This window comes from Lissotriton helveticus, chromosome 11 (genome assembly GCF_964261635.1).
Source record: "Lissotriton helveticus chromosome 11, aLisHel1.1, whole genome shotgun sequence".
Lineage (NCBI taxonomy): Eukaryota > Metazoa > Chordata > Amphibia > Caudata > Salamandridae > Lissotriton > Lissotriton helveticus.
The window spans coordinates 262219881-262240137 of record NC_136072.1 but is presented as its reverse complement, the minus strand read 5'-3'; the positions used below and the strand labels follow the sequence as shown (position 1 = coordinate 262240137).

Below are 20257 nucleotides of genomic sequence, written 5' to 3'. Positions count from 1 at the left end.
AGATAGAACGCATAGCTGGTGCAGGAAATCATTATGCTGATGAATAATATGAAACTCAGAAAAATGATACATCTGATTGAACTTCGACTGACTCTCTCACTATGGGGGTCTATTTTATACATGTCAGAAACAGTCTAACCGTTTCACCTAGGGGAGGACTTATACAATCAAACTGACTGACTTATTTTACTAGACCTGAGCTTTAACTTATACTCCTGCTGCGGAGTTTTCTCTAACAAGGGAGGGGTTGTAATAATGTCTTGTGCGGGACAGTCCTTAAGAGCAATATTCTGGCAGTCCTTCAAATCCTGGGAAAGGTTTTTAGAAACGGATTTCAGTCCTTTAAAAAGTTTAACATGAGAAAGGTGGATCCATCCTTTTCTGCCTTCCAACTTGACGGCAGTACGGGTGGTCAAGAGGACCTGACGTGGCTCCTTCCAACGTGGTTCCAGCGGACTTGATCTGTCAAAATTTCTGATCATCACCAAGGAGCCTGGAACGATCTCGTGCGGTGCCACCTCGGTATTGTCTGGAAATGCGGCGGCAACCTGTGAACGACATGAGTTGAGGGCAGACATCAAGGAAGCTAGGTAATCTGTCAGCATATTACATGAAACATCGGTAATACTTCGGGGTCTAGGAGTACCCCACATATTAGGGGGGCGGCCGAATACGACCTCATACGGGGACAGACCTGATCTGGAATGTGCGACCATGCACATATAAAACAAAGCGACTGGCAGAGCTACTAGCCAGTCCACACCTTTTTCTTTACAGACTTTTGCAATACGGATTTTCAGGGTCTGATTATGTCTCTCTACGAGACCGGCTGCTTCAGGATGGCGTACACAATGGAACTTCCACTGGTACCCTAACAAAAGGGAAACGTGCTTCATGAGTTCGGATGAGAATGGCTGGCCATTATCAGAATATACGACTCTAGGGAGTCCGTATCTAGGGAAGAATTCACGAACCAACTGCTTGGCAGTGGTCGCGGCTGTGTAATCTGGGACTGGATAAGCTTCTGTCCACCTGGACAAAGCGCATACAACTACAAGGACATACTTGAAACCTCGACATCGCTCCATCTGAATATAATCCATCTGGAGGACCTCAAAAGGGTGGTCAGGGGGCTGGAAACCACCTTGTTCCACCGGGACACTTTTACCTGGATTAAACTGACAACATATCATACAGGTGCGGACTTTCTGCTTGGCTGCAGCTCGTAAATGCTTGTTGAACCAAATGTTCTGGATACTGTCTAACATAGCTTTTTCTCCTAAATGTGCTGGACTATGTGCGGTATTGATAATGACTTGAACCATAGAGTCGGGGAGAAACCATGTGGTTCTACCCTTCGTTAACCATCCTTGATCTGTCTGGACCCCTCCTTGTTCAGACCATTTCTTGATTTCACCGGGAGTAGCATGTAACTGGATATCTATGACATCTTGTGTAGGGTCCTTAACTGTCATGCATGTAATCGGATCTGGAGTATGTGTCTGATTAACTGGAATGTCTGGAGTCTGTGCTGTAAGCTTGGCTGTGCGATCTGCTAGATCGTTACCTTGGGAAATAATGTCAGTAACTTTCGTATGTGCTTTGCACTTCATGATAGCAATAGATGTCGGTAAATGTATGGCATCTAACAGGGCTTGAATAAGGAGACCATGCTGAATCTTGGTTCCATGAGAAGTCATGAAACCTCTCTCCTGCCAGAGCACTCCGAAGTCGTGTACAACTCCGAATGCGTAACGTGAATCTGTGTAAACATTAACTTTCAGGTTCTTGGCATGTATACAGGCTTGTGTCAGAGCGACTAGCTCTGCTGCTTGAGCGGACAGGGTATCAATACGGTGTGTTTCAATAACTTCGGTGTCAGTAGTTACTGCATACGCGGCGACTAGTTCTCCTGTACTAGTTCTCATACATGAACCATCCACATAAAGTGTCAGGTCAGGATCTGGTAACGGAATGTCTGTCAGGTCTTGTCGTGGCTTTGTCGTAATGTTAACTACTTCCACACAATCATGTGGGTCTGGATTTGAATCAACTGATGGTAACAGTGTAGCAGGATTCAGAACGTTGCAGCGTCTAATTTCTATGTGTGGCTGGAACAGTGTCAATTCATAACCTGTTAAACGTGCAATTGTCAAGTGCTGAGTTTGTGTTCGGTTTAAAAGAACTTCTACTGAATGTGGGACTTGTACTGTCAGAGTATGTCCTAAAACTATGGAATCACTTTGTCTGATAGCTAGTGCTGTGGCTGCAACTGACTTGAGGCACGCAGGCAACGCCTGGGCGACTGGATCTAATGTGCTCGAAAAATAAGCACAGGGCTTGTATTGTCCTGCTTGATCTTGTGTGAGAACAGATAATGCTGTACCTTCGCGTTCAGTAACGAAAAGTGTAAAAGGCTTACTGTAGTTCGGTGTAGCTAGAACTGGAGCTTGACATAGGGCTTTCTTTAACTCGTTGAAACTAAGTGTATGTTCAGATGTCCAAGGGAGGACAGTCGATACGGCTGCCTCCTGTGTCGTTAACTGTATCAGTGGCTTGGCTAGAAATGCATACTGGGGAATCCATTGTCTACAATAAGAAGTAAGGCCGATAAAGGCACGTACTTCCTTCTGGGTTCTGGGCTGGGGAAGACTCGCTATTAACTGGATACGGTCTGGTGTCAACTGCCTACCCCTCTTGGACAGCAAGTGTCCTAAGTATACCACTTGCTGGACACAGAATTGAAGCTTCGAAGGTGACACCTTGTGTCCCATCTCGGCTAGAAAATACAAAACTGTAAGTGACGCTCGCTCGCAGTCACGTTCAGAACGGGCTGTGATCAGGAGATCATCGACATACTGGAGCAGGGCAGTGTCAGTTGGCATGTGAATGTTGTCTAGTTGTCTCTTGAGTGCTTGACTGTAAATACTAGGGCTTTCTGTGAAACCTTGAGGAGCGCGTGTAAACATATAGCTCCTTCCATTTAAACAAAATCCGAAAAGAAACTGGCTGTCTGGATGAATTGGAACACTAAAAAATGCATTCTTAAGGTCTATGACAGTGAAAAACATGGCTTCGGAATCAATGGCTGTTAACAGGGAAGAAATATCTGGGACAACTGGGTACTGAGGAATAATACATTTATTAAGCTCTCGTAAATCAATCACTAATCGATATACTGGGGGTGCATTTGGATCAGTACGTTTCATGACTGGAATGATCGGAGAATTGCATACATTGGAGTCAGTTTCTACAACTACTCCTTGAGCCATGAGCTCGTCAATAATTTTGGATAAAGCTGCTACAGCCTCGGGTGGCAATCTGTACTGCCTGATTCGGGGTAACACTACACCTGGTTTGAGAGTCACACGATGGGGTGTGATTTGCATATAACCTACATCAGTTGGACCTTGCGCCCATAAATGCTGCGGAACATTAGACAATCTTGAATCAAAATCTCGTAATACATAGTGACCCTTAAAGTCACGTAGGAACAGACGTATTCCCTCTGGGGAACAGCAAATAACTGCACCTAATTCTTTCAGTGTCTTTATGCCTAATAGATTTTCTGGACATGACTTAGTGAGTAACAGATCAGTAGTGCGGGACAATGGACCTACTTCTAGAGTAACTGGCTTAGATATCTCATTAACTATTGGCTTTCCCGAAAATCCAAGGGAAACATTTCTTGAGCCTGAGAGCGGAGCCCCTGGAACTTCGGCGTGACTAATTGTGGTCCTACTTGCCCCTGTATCGATCAAAAACTTTCTGTCTTTCCCTAATACTTGACTGTGAACATAGGGACCTTCTTGATCTACAGGTATCTCGATGAGAGGCAAGCCTACCTCCCTCTCTAGGCTGTTTCATGAATATGACTGGTACTCTGGATACTCAGACTGCGCATACTGGTACATCTGCGATGTAACGTGTTGTGTTGCAGCAATAGGCTGCGGTGCGGGAACTGTCTGTTGTGCATTCTGTGACTGAGGAATCTGTGAAACTTGTTCTTGTCTCGGCGGACGTGGTCTTTCTTTAGTCTTACCAGTAGCTATGTTATGTTTCAGAACTGCACACTCGTTTATAAAATGACCTGGCTGTTTACAATAATTGCAGTTCCCTTTAACGGGAGCTACAGGATGACTGGCTTGATTGGCTTGATTTGGACCCCTCTTCTGACTGTCTTGAGGAACAGTTTGTGCAACTAGCACTTTCATTTTCGTGTCTTTCATACGTTTTCTCTCGTGTTCTTGCTCTTCTCTGATTCTATTCTGGTGATACTGGAGCATCTGGAGCATCTGGGACGGAGTATTTGCTTGCCAGGTGCTTTCGACTTTCAAAACTCGGTTTTTAATTTGTGGACTTGAATTCTCGACTAATTTAGTAACGAAAAGGTGAGGGTATGACTCACTACTTGTCTTGAGACCACTGTTGATACTGAAACATTTTTCAAATCTAGAATAAAAATCACTAATATCTTCATCTTGTTTCTGTTTACAGGCTGAGATTGCATCCCAGTCTTCTTTTCTCGTTGTCAATAATCTGGGTAAAACTTGAATCAATAATTCTGGTAATTCTTTACATTTATCTCCAAGACCGGTACCTGGTACTCGTGCCTTGTCTTCAGCTTCTAGAGCTGCCCAATCGATCTTTTTCTCTCCCACCTCCCATTCTTTTTCCTTTAGCTTTTCATACACCCCTGCGGGTAACAGGACCTTTAACATTTTAATGATATCTGGGTACGTGTATTCCCCCATACGGAGCATGTCTTTTAATTCTCTATGGAACCCTGCTGGATCTTTATCATGACAGGGAATTAATTTCTTCATTTCAAGAAGTTCCATCTTTGAAATCGGAGTGTATACAAACACTCGTTGCATTACGCCACCCGCCCCTTGGACTGGGTGGACTTCTCGTAACGGATTCTGTTTGTCTATGTAAAATGATTTACTTTCTGGGGGTGAGACATGAACAAAATGCGGGTTCAGGAACGTTCTATATTTGTGACGCTGTTCTAGAATGATACTGATTAAATCGGTACCTAGACCTCTCCATCTATACTGGAGTAACTCGTTCAGGATGTCATGCAACGGACCTGGATCAGAATGTTGACCCTCATACAAAGTAATGAGGTGCTGGATCATATACATACCCACCAGTCGTTGCTCGGCTGGGGGCAGTTTCAGAAACATTTGTGCCACTATTTCGTCTGGAAAAGTGGTAGAATCAGTAATCCATCGGACTGCTGATCGGGCTAGTTCTTGTTCATGCATGGTACTTAACTCACTGTAACCGATTCGTGATTTCAGAATGTGATCGGTAGCTTGAAATACTTGTTCTAGAGAACCTTGTTCTGGTCCTGGATGATGAAAAATAGACTTGCGTTCTAGACGTAAATGGCGATCTGGAAATCTAGATTTTCCTACATACGCTATTCTGGCGGAATTCTCGTCTTCCTCTTCAGGATCAGAGATACTTTCTTTCTCGCTTACTTGTGCTGCTTTACGCTGTTCGTGTATCTTTACTATTTCTTTACGGATTTTCTTGTACATACTCTCCATAGCACCGACGGTCTTGTGCTTACCCTCGGCTATATTATCACTCCATCTTGTCAGGATTCTCATTTCGGCGGAATCTTTAGACGGGTAATCTTGTTCTCTTATTAGACAATTGATCAGGAACTTTAATATCATGAGCTGAATCTCGGCTTTCCTTTGAGACATAATCTCGCCAATACTTTCTGGATCATCCCCTGTACGGATGAAACGATATATTCTGTCTAGATCTTCTTTCATATTCGGTAAGGTGACCAGATACTCGGCCACCTTTCTTACGCGGAATGAATATAAAACCATATTATCCTCGCCTGGGACTGGATCATAGACACATTCGGTAAGGGATTTTCTTATTTCTGCAACAGACTGATATCTAGGCGTACGCTGTGATGCTTGTGCATGTAATTCGAGTAATGTTGAACGCTTGTGTGGCGGCGGGGTTTGAGGAGGACCTCCTCCTGCGGCCCCTATACTAGAATCGTCGACTGACATTCTTCGTCCTGGCAGAGTCGGTAATTGTAACGTGGGCTGGACTTGTATGGTGGACTGGGCCGGGGGAGCTGTTAAGGGCACCCAGGTGTCTGGAGGAGCGGGAAGTGCCTGATTTACAGGGACTGGCGGAGCGCGAACAGGATTTGCATATTCTGGGACTGTGTCGTCCAAGTAGGACGAAATAAAAATATCAGCTGCGGTCGGTTTGTGACGCAGCTTGGTCGGAACTAATGGCGGCGGGAAATTACTGGATGCCTCTGGGGTCGCTTTTGGCAAACCTTCGGCAAGAAGAGGATACATACCCTTAATAAGGGCATGCCTCTGTCTGTCTGACTGTTCGGCTTTGACTTGTTCACCTATCTCGATTAATTCTCTTTCTTGGGCTCGTTCTTGGGATTCTCTACTTAACTCTGACTTTCTGACTTCCTTTTCCGTTCTTCTATGAGCTTCCTTGCGCCATAACTCGATGGCATCTTTCTGTGACTGTCTGGCTTTCTTTTTCCATAATGCTTCTTCTACTCGCATGATACATTCGGCATCCCATGTACCCGATACGGGCCATCTATACTTTTCTTCTAACTGTTTGGTATACTCTACCCATAAATCTAGATACATTATGGCGCTTATGCCATGTTTCTGATACATAAAGTGACCTGGACTGTCCCTAGGCGGAACAGGAACTGCTTCCTCTAATAAACCCTTTCTAGTTTTTAACTGTCGTAACTTGGAAAAGAGCGGCATTGTAAACTTGAATCGGAACACAATACAATACACAAAGAACAATACCAATTGGGAAAACAATTCAGGCATACCACGACATTGGAATTACATTAAACAATATCATAACATAACAGTTCGAACAGAATATTACCTGAAAATACTGAAAACAGAAACAGAACAGATTTTCTCGAGAACGGAACAGACTAGAGTTACTGGATGCACTGCTGTAACAGTACGGAACATACCGGTCCCATAAAGGGACGCATCAAGACCCGTATCCACCTAGGTGAACACTTCGTTTGTGAGTCTGGGCACCACCAACCCACGGACCAGGAGTCAATTTAGATTGGTCCTGTCTAGATACTACCCCAGCAATGGTACTCACCGGGCAGCACGGAACGGAAGGCCTCGGACTGGACTGGACGACGGACGACGAACTTCGGACTTCAGTTACGGGTGGGCCTCCGGATACCTCGGACCTTGGACTCTCGGCTTGGGCTCTGGTCGGGACTCGCCGCGTTCCTCCACCGTCTCGTTAGGATGCTGGACCGCCTCCTCCGTCTCCTCCGTGGGCCTGAGGGATACTTGAAGCAGAAATATCTGCACGTGGCCGGTATGGTTCCGTCACGGCTGCAGAGGGTCAGGGGGTCGGCGTGGCTTCACCGACGCGTGGGGAAAGGGCAAGTCCCTGTTCGGGCGCCATTATGTGGTATATAAATAAATAATACCGGATCTATTTTTGGATGAATGAATGAATAACAGATAGCTCAATAAAATAAGAGTCAAGATTCGAGGTAGTAGGAGTTTCTGCAGGTTTATTACAGCATAAGGACAGGATCAGGACAACCTGCATGGAACAGAGGTGACAGGGCCCAGCAGGACAACTGGGGCCCAGCAGCTGCCGGGGCTTGATCTGGGATGAGCGCGCTAACTTTTAATAACAATACATCGACTTATATACATAGCGCAAACACATAGTATTACATTGCAGTAGGCGTAGCAGTGGGTGGAGCAGAAGGCGTGACGCGTAGCAGTCGCGAAAGATAACAGTAAAAAGAGGTGTAACTGGGAGTATACATAGACATGTGATGCAAACGTAACAGAATATGTCATGAAATGGGGCGGAAACATTGGAGGGGGCTACCTAAGGAGCCGGGACCTCTAACCTAATGGTGCGCGTAAACTGGCAATGACTTATTACTAGGAGAAGCTGGGGGCTACGAACTCTGTGCTAGGAGCAGAGACTAGAGTCTGGAGGGTCGGAGCGACATGTACCTAAACCCTATCTGGTATCTGATGTTTAGGGAACATGTTGATATAAACTAGAAGTCATGAGGGGAAAAGCTAACTTGATTCTAAGACTGGACCATGCATTATTCTACATGTAGTGCGTGATGAAGAATACTAAATGACCATTAAATGCAGTATTTCTCTAACGTGGAGACGAGAAGGCTAGACAATGACGGAAACTATTGATGCAGTTCAGTAGCTTAGGAATGCAGAAGAGGAGGACTGAACTGATAACTGGAACTATAACATACTCTTGGCAGACTCAGAGGCAGAGCCAAGCTGCACCGGGCACTGCGAGGCAGGAAGTAAGTGAAGGGTCGAGGATACAGGTGGGGGCTGTATCGCTCCTCAGCGAGGCTTTCAGGAGACAGGAGCTGAATCTGTGGTCCGGGCCCTTTTGAGGCCTAGAAACGGGGACTTTATAATGGAATAACGTGCACACTGAGAAACGTGGCAATATAACTTTACATAGGCCTGATATTCGTAGTATTCACGAGGACTGGAAAATGACATATCAGAGGTGGACACAACTGTAATTGCGTCATTAATCAGACATGGGGAATAACATATGCATATTGGTCATGCACACATAACATATGATGGATGAGGCGTAGGGACACAGAACATGGCAAAATTTACTTTTCCACACACAGACCAGGGACTGACCATGGCAATGCAGATGGTCTCACCAGGTATTTCCACTTAGAACATGAAGACTTATCTGGTCAAAGTTAAGTTTAATGTCCCTGCGTTTTGGGGGGGGGGGGTGTTATGTAGGAGAGTAGGGTCTGCTCTCCTATGGTCACCCCATTTCTTTGCTTTTTGCTTCACTGGTTTTCGACTTAATGTGGCTGTGGGCCTGCTAATCGGACCCACAGCCCTGCTGTGCTCTCTAAATTCCCAACTATGTACTTTAGGTACATCACCAATTGGGATTGGGTCACCTTATGTGCCCCTGTACAGTGTACTATAGGTACCCAGGGCATAGGTGCATCCAAGGCCTACCAGGGGCTGCAGCATATCTTGTGTCAGTTTGGATGGCCAGCCAGGGGTGGCAAAACTGGCTGATCACTCAGCTGGGGAAAGGTCGTGTAATCACCCCTTGCTTAGATATAGTATACCTATGTCTAAACCTATATCTGCACACATATACCCCTATAAGTCACTTCTATGGCAGGCCTTAACAATCCTGGAGGCAGAGTGCTTGGTTTTATGTGAGATGGTGCTCTAGCATGAGCTGAGCCTGTCTGCAGCTTTCAGAACCATGACCTTATAGCTGTTCTAGGATATTGCCATACCATATACTCTTAAGAGCATTATGAACCCCGCGGTTAAATGTCATCTGTGGTTTGGCTTTTTCAAAACTTGTAGTGTAAGGTGTCATACGCTTTGGAATACTACCCCCTCGCCAATTCTGGTGACGGGGGTAGCATTCCACCCTTCTAGAGGGAGAAGACCTGTTACATTCCTTAAACCCGGTTAAAGTTAACCAGAGCCTCAGCATCAAAAAATGGATGCTGCTGCCACAGGCACAAGTCTGACCCCCTGCTGCTGGGAGCCCTTCCAGCGAGGGAGGCTTGGACAATAGGTTTCCAGTCACAGGGAGGTGCTAGCACCACCCCAGACAGGAGATAGTGGATTGGGGCAGGGAGGGCTGAATGAAACTAGACACTGCCGGGGGCACACAAGGTGTCCCATGCATAGGCCAGTTCAAACCGGTGCTGGGGCACTCCAGCCCCAGCTCTGGCACAAAACTGGACAAAGGGAAAGGGGTGTAACCACCCTCTTCCTGGGTCCCACCTATGGGAGGGACCTAGCAGGTAATCCAGCCCCTTTATTTGGAATAAAGGTAGGAGCTGTGTCCTTAGACTTTAGATAATCCTGATTGAAACTCGGATATGAAACTCTGGACTCTTCGACATCCTACTAGACGTAGAAGACTGAAGAATCTCCCTTGTGGTCAAGGAGTGACCACCCTGTTCAAGCAGGCACCATCAAGCGCTCAAAGGTTTGCTTTGTTGTTGCTCCCGCTGGAGCTCGAACAACAGAGACCAACAAGAACCAGACTTCCAGACATCCAACAGCCCGATCCACAGCAAAGCGGAGACCCGTGGAGGCGACGATAGACGTCGGACCGGCCATCTTGGAAAGCCAGCAAAGTGCTTTCTGTGCAGCTCCTGAGGCACCCCCGAGGCTGTGCATTGGGGATTGAGAAGCCCTAGCCCCGAGCATCAATTGCACCGAAGATCACCTCTCCACACTCGCAGAGTGCTGCGTGGGGCCCTTTTGCATTTTTCTGCTTGACGCGTCTGTCCGGTCACTTGACCGTTGGCTAGTGGCCTCTGTGACGACGAACTTTCAAATTTTCAATGCTGGTCTGATTGCTCCAGACTGGCCCTTGCTCCCCTGAAAAGGAGCAGCCCATCAGACCTTGCTGGTCTGATCCAGAAGCCATCTTTGATTCCTGCGTGGGTTGCATTTGCCAAGGCCTGTTGACTCTGTATTGAGATCCGACACTGCCGACAGCAAGAGGCTTTGTGGGACAGTCCGTGCCCAGTGCCTGGTCATTGTCGACACCACCTGGTCCACATGGCAGCGGAGACAAGCTTCACGACTTCACCTGATCGCAACCCGACATCGCCTGGTTCCTTCCTGGTCACTGGCTAGTGACCCAGACTCTGTCCTCTCTGCTTTCAGGTACTCTACATCTTCGATCCACCCTTGGATCCAACCGGACTCTTCTCTCCTGGTCGCCTGCAGCATCTTTTCTCCAAGGCTCCACAGAACTCCACGACGAAACCAGACACACATTGACACCTATGCACCCGCTTCCTGTGGGTGAGGTAACGAGAGTACTACGGTGCTCCTGTAGAGATTTACATCCCTAGTGTCCTAGTTTTCAGTGGTTAAGTTCTAGTCGGAAGACTTCCAAATCTGCAACTTTCCAACTTTCCGCATCCATTGACTTCTATTGGTGCACGCGTGTGCATTTAGACACTGCACCCGCATCCTCTGGGCCTCCCACACCCTAACCTAGTCCAGTGTAGCCCCAGCGATTCTGAAAGCCCTAGGCCTTACCATTGTTCGGGACGTGGTTCTTGTACCACTATTTTAGTATATGGTTTTAAGGGCCACTAGGGCCTATCCATATTTGTGCAACTTTTGTATGTTATATTAACTTACTTGTTATATGCTTGTGCTCCTGTCCTCATAAAGAGTTAAGGGGATCTATTTAGAAATAAATACATCTATATTTTGAATATATAACCTGTGTGGTGTCCTTTCATTTGGTATTTAAAGGATTGCATATAGTAAAACAGCTGGCTTCACAGGCCCTCTTGAGTTTAGCCTAAGACTGCTTTTGTCCATGCTACCACTAGGATAGCTGGTCTATAAGGTTGACTTTACAACCATCACCATAAGGGTTGTTTGGACTGGTGCAAGGTGCTCACTAGAATAGTGAACATAATATACCAGGCCAACTTCTCACATATGTGCCTGTAAACCAAGAATCCGAAGCAGGCACCATGATCCTCACACAATTAGGGTTCAGTTCGTTCGTTCGCTTTATTCGATTTTTAGGTTTAAAATCATAAAAGCACATTGCAAAATATATACACCGTTACATTTCAATTCATATCAAAGTATATGACATTATAACATAAAATCTTTAAGAGAGGTCAGGTACCAAATCAATAGTATATCAAATCAGTCTAGATATCAATTCCCCTCACCCCGGAGCCGTTTCAGCCCAACCAAAAGTTACTCTCTTCATTAATCTTGTATGGGAGGGGAGTGATTCTCTGGGATAAAAGTCAGATAGTCCCCAGGTGTGTATAGGTCCATCTCCTATCTGTGGTTTCCAAGTCTGGAGGTATGGGACAACATTGCTATTTACAAACTTTATCAGCACCAGATCGCCAGGTCTCTCTTTTCGAAGCGGACCTAACCATCCCACCCTTCTAACACATTGTATTCTACCGTTGATGTCAGGGGGCAGGGGTCTGTTCTTTGTTAACCAAAACAATGCCTTATTTCTTAGCTCCTGTTGGCTTTCAGTTTTCCCATTTGTGAGCTCAGGCACACCAGAAAGGACACACAAACGGGGCAGCCTCCGGTGGTAACTGGATGTGATTAGATTTTCGTAGCATCTTCCCTGTATTGGGAAGTGGTCCTTTGGGTGGTATGGTTACTTTGTTCAGCCCCGTTTCAAAGGATCAACTATGTGTTGTTATTAGTTTGGTGGCAACTTTCTCGATGGGTGGAGTTAGCATACCTGGGACTGCCTGTCGAAGTCGATGAATATTACTTTGGGGAGTTGTTAAAGGCATTACAGTGTCGCATAAAGGCTGTAAATGATTGGGGCCTGCCATACTTTTTAGGAGTAGCGAGTTTGTCTTGGTCATTTCCTCTATTGCCACAATCCTATCCCCAAGATTGTTCAATCTTTCTATTAAAGGGTGTATCAGAGAGTTAATCATAGTTTGTAGCTGGGCCAACAGGGTTGGTGGAGTTGGGGGTGCAGACAGTTTTCTCTGCTTTGCTTGGGTGCCTGTGTGTTTATCCGCTGGTCGTTTTCTATTACCAGAAAGGTCTTGGGGAGACATTATGGGATTCGTGTTACCTGTTTCAGGTGGATAGAGGGAAATACCCAGGAGGTTTCTATGGGCTGGGGATAATGTACTGGGCTGGGGGCTTGTGATGACTGTAGGACAAAAGGATGCATTAATGTGCTCTGATGTAGACTTAACAGCAGCATACTTGGAATTGCATAAACTATTAAGTTCCTCCAAAAAAGATAGATTTGGTGATGCGGCGGCTGACTGTGGGGGAGTGAAATCACTATTGGAACAGTCAATAGTTCTCGCTCTATACTTATAGGTAGTTGGACAGTAGGTGGTGTTGTCTTGATTAAATAGTGGACCATCGTCCCCTTAGCCATGTCCCTTGTCAAAGTAGGAATTTTCCGGTCCCCCTTAAAAGACATGGCGTAAGTAGCAGCAGGCACCTACAGAGACAGGGAATGTCTTCACGCAAGTTTTTACCTCTTAGTTGCACGGCCAGGGGGGGTGGCCCGTCCCGTCCTCCTCAGGCCTCCGAGGGCCCGCCCTTTGCCCGGGCTTAGCCCGGCGTCCCGCTCGCGTCCCGCGAGGGAGGGCTGACGGAAGTTTAAAGCGCCTCCTGGCGCTACGATTCCCCACGTGGTTCACTGGGTTGCTGGGGCTTGTAGTTTCCCTGTCCTGCACTCACGCAAAGGCCAGCGCTTCCCCAGATGGCAGTGGGAGCGGGCAGCGTGGGGCAGGCAGGCGGCAGACAGGCGGCAATCCCCGTGGGTCTAAGGGGTCAGCAGTCCTCCACCCAGGCTCCCGAGTTCCCGAGTGCTTCCCCCGCTCAGCAGGGCTGACGGAAGTTTAAAGCGCCTCCTGGCGCTACGATTCCTCACGTGGTTCACTGGGTTGCTGGGGCTTGTAGTTTCCCTGTCCTGCACTCACGCAAAGGCCAGCGCTTCCCCAGATGGCAGTGGGAGCGGGCAGCGTGGGGCAGGCAGGCGGCAGACAGGCGGCAATCCCCGTGGGTCTAAGGGGTCAGCAGTCCTCCACCCAGGCTCCCGAGTTCCCGAGTGCTTTCCGCATCCATTGACTTCTATTGGTGCACGCATGTGCATTTAGACACTGCACCCGCATCCTCTGGGCCTCCCACACCCTAACCTAGTCCAGTGTAGCCCCAGCGATTCTGAAAGCCCTAGGCCTTACCATTGTTCGGGACGTGGTTCTTGTACCACTATTTTAGTATATGGTTTTAAGGGCCACTAGGGCCTATCCATATTTGTGCAACTTTTGTATGTTATATTAACTTACTTGTTATATGCTTGTGCTCCTGTCCTCATAAAGAGTTAAGGGGATCTATTTAGAAATAAATACATCTATATTTTGAATATATAACCTGTGTGGTGTCCTTTCATTTGGTATTTAAAGGATTGCATATAGTAAAACAGCTGGCTTCACAGGCCCTCTTGAGTTTAGCCTAAGACTGCTTTTGTCCATGCTACCACTAGGATAGCTGGTCTATAAGGTTGACTTTACAACCATCACCATAAGGGTTGTTTGGACTGGTGCAAGGTGCTCACTAGAATAGTGAACATAATATACCAGGCCAACTTCTCACATATGTGCCTGTAAACCAAGAATCCGAAGCAGGCACCATGATCCTCACACAATTAGGGTTCAGTTAATTTTAGAGAATAGGACTGCTTACATCATGCTCAGTAAGCTGCATCAAAAATCCTTTTTGACCTATGCAGGCATCACCATAGCTCAGCTACACTCATTTCCTTGATTACTAATCACTGGCAGGTTCAAGCAAAACATGGCTTTATGACCCGTTGTGTGTTTTAAATAAAAAAACAAACCCTACTTTCTATAAACAGCGGCATTCATTGTATCCTCCCAGGATCACTATTCAAACAAGAATTCTTCGGTTTGACTCCCCTTTTTGAAAATCTCAATTTGTGGTCCTTTTTCTATTTCATGCAAGTGCCCATTCTCTGTAACCAGAATTTTCTTTTTCCAAGCTGAACCATCCCAGTTCGAGGTAAGGAAAATCATTGGGATAATCTTGTAGTGAATGCTTCAATAGGTTTTCCATAGATTTTAGAAGCCTTTCTTGTGAAGTATCCTAAATCATGATCTCGGACTTCTACAGGTTCAGAGCTCCGTTGCTCTCTAGCTAGGTATGAGCTTTATAAGCGCGCGCGCACACACACACACACACACACACACACACACACACCCCCCCCAATATATGTAATTCCATGAGCAATTAAACAGAAAGGAGTAACCTTTACTACTATACCTGTGTCACACCCTTACCAATCTACAGTACCACACAGGCTGTGTGGATACTGCTGCAGAGAATAAGGTGCATTGTTACCAATGGAAGTCTGAATTGCTCATACTTGATGGTGTTGAGAAGCAACTTGTCAGTCACAGTCCATACTGTGAATGGATCTTAAAAGGTGGAAGCAGGTCAAATCGTGGGTTCTCCTTCAAATGAATGCTATACACTGCCATCATGTGCAGCAATGCATTACAAATTCAACAGATGGGTAGCCAAAGTGCAGCAAGCATGTACCATCCCTCCTGAGATTGTCTCATGCTAATGTGATCATGTAAGTATTTCCATGGCCATCAGAGAATGCAGCATGAACTCTGAGACACCAGAGATGCAGTGGGGTGGCCTTTATAATAAATACCAGGAGTTGAACAGCTTTATGCAGGGGCCCAGCCAATGGAACAGGGTTTTGGGGGGGGGGTTCTACCAATCCTACCAATTTGTTTACATCACATTATCTACTTCATCTCACCAGACCTGTTTGCCATTTTTTTACCCTCCTTATTTATTTTTTGTAAACACAAATGTGTAATTCATGTTTCAACCATGTCAAGTGATTTAGAGCGGAGTTTGGGTTTCACAACTGCTTTTTTTTTTAAAGAAAAAAAGACTAGCTGCAATAGGTGCAAGCAGGGGATTTTGCTCAAACTCAGTGGAGTATGCGTGTCTGCCTCTCTTATTTGACTGCTTTGAATGTGATTTGCAAATAAAGCTTAGGACTAGGTGTAGGTGGTCAATTGATAAGACGGAAAGGACGAATGCACATAATCAGTTACCATTAGTAAAACGTCAGCCAAGGGTAACTTGGAAAAGAGGATTTTGCAAAAGAAGCATTGTCAACAACAAACAGTAGTCCCTTCAATACATTTTAAAGATATTCCTAGAGCAAATATGTCAGTTAATTTGATGGCTATACTTCATTCAAAAAACATAAGTGATAAAACTGTACCACAAATTTAGCAGCAATTAATACAGAAGCGATTCCAAGCAGCTGCAATTCTTTTCTCAAGCAGAGATGGTTGCAGAGGTAGTGGTCTAGTATCTTGACAGCAAGGTATAGGGTTTCATGCGTTAAGGCAAAGCCTTCCTGGAAAACAAGCACAAAATGTAAGATGACATTCCGTTGGCAATTTTCTACATTCAGACTCCAAGTGTCAGTGTTGGACAACGGAGTGAAGGACAATGTGCAGCTTTTGCTTAATAGGATTTTATAGCAGTAACATTTTTTCTTGCAAGATCTGTATTTCTTTTTTAAATCAAGGCAAATTAATAATTTCAACATTGCTTAAATGTAATTGCCTTTTGCAAATATTACTTCCCAGTACACAACATATCATTTCCTTTAAAAAAAAAAAAATGACAGTGCTATTTCTGATTTCACAAAAATTCAACACACCAAAAATGAGGAAAATTATTATTATTGATAAAGAAAATTGGTCCGGATTTATTTTGTTTGTGGTTCTGGATGAGTAGGTGAGAATGAGACAGAAAATGGATGAATGGATTTTTCTGCTGTTGCTTAGGAACCTTTTAAAGATCCTCCTCACCATCTTCCGAGTGTGGAAGCTGGTTGCAATGATAGAGTTGACGTATGCAGTCATGTTCGGTTTTCCTGTCAATGAGGATTCTAAGGCTCCTGTTGTGGGTGCTGGCTGGGGGCCGGAGTTAAGCTGGGCACCACTTTGAGTCCCATGGCAAGGTGATCTTTCCAAAGATCACTACTTCGGTCTTGTCAGTGTTGAGCTGAAGACAGCGGACTTTCATTTAGTTAGGGACTTCATTAATGCAGGCAGTGCACTCGTTTACTATGTTGGGGTCTTTTCCAAGTGTGAGACTATGAGTTGCGTGGAGAGGAGGATGTTGGCCAGAGGAATCATATATGCGTTAAAGGAGTTGGGGTGAGCGGTTAGCCTTGAGGCACTCGGCAGAGGAACTTACAGATTTCGGAGAAGTATGGTGCCCGGCTGACACCTTTTGACTGTTAAGAAGACGCAGCGGAGAGCAGGCCCTTCGATGCCATTCTTGTGCAGGCACCTGAGGAGGATGGGTTGTAAGACTATCAAATAATGCTGACAGTTCCAAGAGAATGAGGATAGTCACGTCTCCTCTGTCAAGGATCATGCAAATGTCATCTTTGTCATTAAGTGTCATTTCTGTACTGTGGTTGGGGCTGGACCTGGAATGCGTGGTATCGAGGAGCTGGTGGTTATTGAGGTGGTCTATCAGTTGGTAGTTGAATAGTTTCTCGAAGACCTTTGCAAAGTATGGTAGAAGGGAGATGTATCTGTGGTTTCAGTGTGTTGCTGGGTCAGTGGATGGTTTCTGGAGCAGGGGCAGGATGGTTGCATGTTTCCAGATGTCCAGGAATGTGGTTGAGTCAATGATGGCATTGAATGTGGGTCTTAGTGCTTTGATGATAGGTTGGAGTCTTTCTTTGAAGGTGTGTGGGGGTGGGGGGGGGGGGGGAGGGAGTCAGATGGGAACAGAGGGGTTTATGTTAATAGTTGACGGCAGTGATGGGGGGGCACAAGGTCATGGTTCATTCTTTGCCATGATGAGAAGTTGAGTTGCAATAGCGAAGTAGAGTGGTTGAGGGTTGAAGTTGGCTTATATGGAGGTGATTTTCTAAAAGAATTTTTTTTAGAGCTTGTTGCAACTATCTTGTGAAGGGGTAATCTTGTTGGAAGCATCAAGACGCATAGTGAAATGAATTGATGGTGAAGAGTTCTTCGCTGTGGTTTGTGCCAGCATCAATGTGATCTGTAAGAGCTGTGTGCTTGGTGTTCCGTATCTGCTGAAGGTAGCGTCTTCGGGTGGATTTGAAAAGATTTTTACCTGTGGTGTCTTGGATTGGTCTCCATTTGTAGTCCAGTTGCTTTCAGTGGTGTTTCATCAGCCTGAGTTCCTCGTTGTACCAGCTGGTCAGTGGTCCCCTCCTACCATTAGGTTGTGCTTGAGGGCAGCCAGGGTGTAAGCGCATGCACTGAACCAGCTGGTGAGGTTCTTGAGGGCTTTTGGCAAGTTACTGATGTGCTCCTGCCGGTGTTCAGAGAGGGTGGAAACATGTACATTTTTACATACGGACCTGTGGGACCTTTGACTTGGCCAAAACTGTGACTAATTAAATGCAGATGACCATTTAATGGAACAGAATTGTGAATGCAGTGAAGTCAATAGCATCACTGAGTTTATGCGTGATGAGACGCCAGTAAAGTAAATGGTGCCAAAGGGCTGACCTGGAATTTGACTGGAGGTCATTGGGGCCACTGGAGTCTGGCTTCATAAAGTCAATTGATCTTTGAGCTGACTAGCAAAGTGAACCCATTTGAATTTGACAGCAACATTTAGTGACTGTATTAAAGACAATGGCGCAATTGACTTGACTTTGGCTTTGACAACATTAAAGTTTAGTGGTACTATTTTTATATGTTTAAAATAGATATTTCAAATATTTATATAGCAGAAACAAAGTCACAAGGGTAGTGAAGAGCTACACATGTAATAGGGTAAAACGACATTACTCTTTATGACTAAGGAACACGCTTTTTATAGCTTAAAAGTGACAGAAAATAACATTCTAGCCCACTAGAAGGAGGCAATACCTGTTTCATTAAATTACTATATATATTTTAAAGGAGTGCTTCATTAGGTTCTTTAGGAATGCCATCGGATTAGGGTTAAGTCTTAGGTGTTCTGCTAGGTTGTTAGATTATCTTGGTGTTTAGCAGCAGAATAATTGTTTCAAAGTCTTGGTCTACTAGGATTTAGGAACCTTATGCCGGAGTCTACATTTCACTGTGGTGAGAAGTACACAGTTTATTTGGGTATCAAGAAAGCCCTAGTTGAAGGACTTTGTGTGTGCAGCGTGCCATTTTTAATATTTGGCTTCCACATCAAGCTAGTGCAGTTTACTCAAAATTGGAGGACGTACTAACTCGTTTAGCAATTTTGAGGTGGTGAGCTACCACACGGAGAATAGATTTGGAAAGAGAGCAAAGAAGAATGAGAGGCCATAGACTAATGTATTGACCATGTCATACTGTGAGTTAACGAGAACATGCAATGTTATTCTAAACTCGCAGTGGGAGCAGGTTTTAGATTTTATAGAAAAAAACATTGGAATGGTGCAGTTCGGACACATCTTGTGATGTGATATAATATTGTGATATTAGAGTCAATGGTACTAACCAGTGATTTGGTGGGGAAAGAAAATGTTTGGGCATGAAACTGAGTAGTTTTATTTGAAGAAGCCAAACATGGGACACATGGGAAAAAAGCCATAAATATGAGCTCTTGCCAGATTTAGTTTTAGGGAAAACAAGCTCACCACATGTATAACATTTACATGGAAAGATTTAACAATTTAAAGTAAGATGGGTCACATACGAGATGGAGTTGCAAAGGTCAACTTATTGTCTATGGATTTCATAATGGAGAGCATCTGCTAACATTATCCATCTAGCGATGGAATAACGGGAGGGAAATTATAAAGCTTGGAGGAACTTCACATTTTATTAGCAGAGAAGTAAATTTGAAAAAGGGTTGTTTAATGGCTTGTGGTCTATAGGAGAAGACAAATACAAACCACACCAGCTATCAGGTTGAACTGGGATCTAACTCAATTAATGTCTGAGGCACCATTGAGTTGAATTGGAGTTTTATTCCTTAAAATCAGTCACTTAGTTGAGATATAATTGTCATTACTATTATAGACAGTGGGTCCATACTGTTGACAAAGAATCTGACTCAATTAAAATCAGTGTCCCTTAACCTGATTTGGAATAGGAGTGCATGAAAGTCAACTGTACCGCTGAGTGGACATGGAGTGTGACAGCAGTCAGAAAAGCCATTGCTTTAATCTGGAATGGGACTACATGAAACTCAGAGGGGCTCAATCAAACTGACCTGGAATATGACAACATTAAAGTCAGTGGTGTCACTGGTTGACATGGAATGTGACAACTTTCAAGACAACGATTCTAGTGAGTTGTCCATGAAAGTGTTTGCATTAAAATCAGTGGAGTCCTCGAGTTGACCTCCAATGGAAAACTATTAAAGAAGTGGATTGATAGAGAGTGACTGCATTAGACTCAATAACACAAAAAGAAGATGGACTGAATGCTAAAAATCGTCAGACTTACACTGCCCATCAAAGATCTGGGTTAAATCCATAATTTTTTTGCTCACCATGCCACTCCAGTTTGGGAGCAGGGTCGAGACCGATTTGCATATGGCTGGGTCTAAACTGGGGTGGCATTGTGAGCAAAAGAACAATCTAACCCAGTTTGTTTGAGGGGGGTGAATGTTTGATT

At 45.0% G+C, this 20257-nt stretch overlaps 1 protein-coding gene across 1 annotated transcript in view; it reads right to left on the bottom strand.

The window, feature by feature from the left end:
• The window catches only part of LOC144790776 (G2/mitotic-specific cyclin-B3-like), a 336268-nt gene that overhangs the window by 156818 nt on the left and 159193 nt on the right, over window positions 1-20257 (bottom strand). The window contains exon 9 of the mRNA XM_078665471.1: window positions 15895-16032. Coding sequence (XP_078521597.1) covers window positions 15895-16032 — 138 coding nt within the window. The remainder of the gene's footprint in view (window positions 1-15894; window positions 16033-20257) is intronic.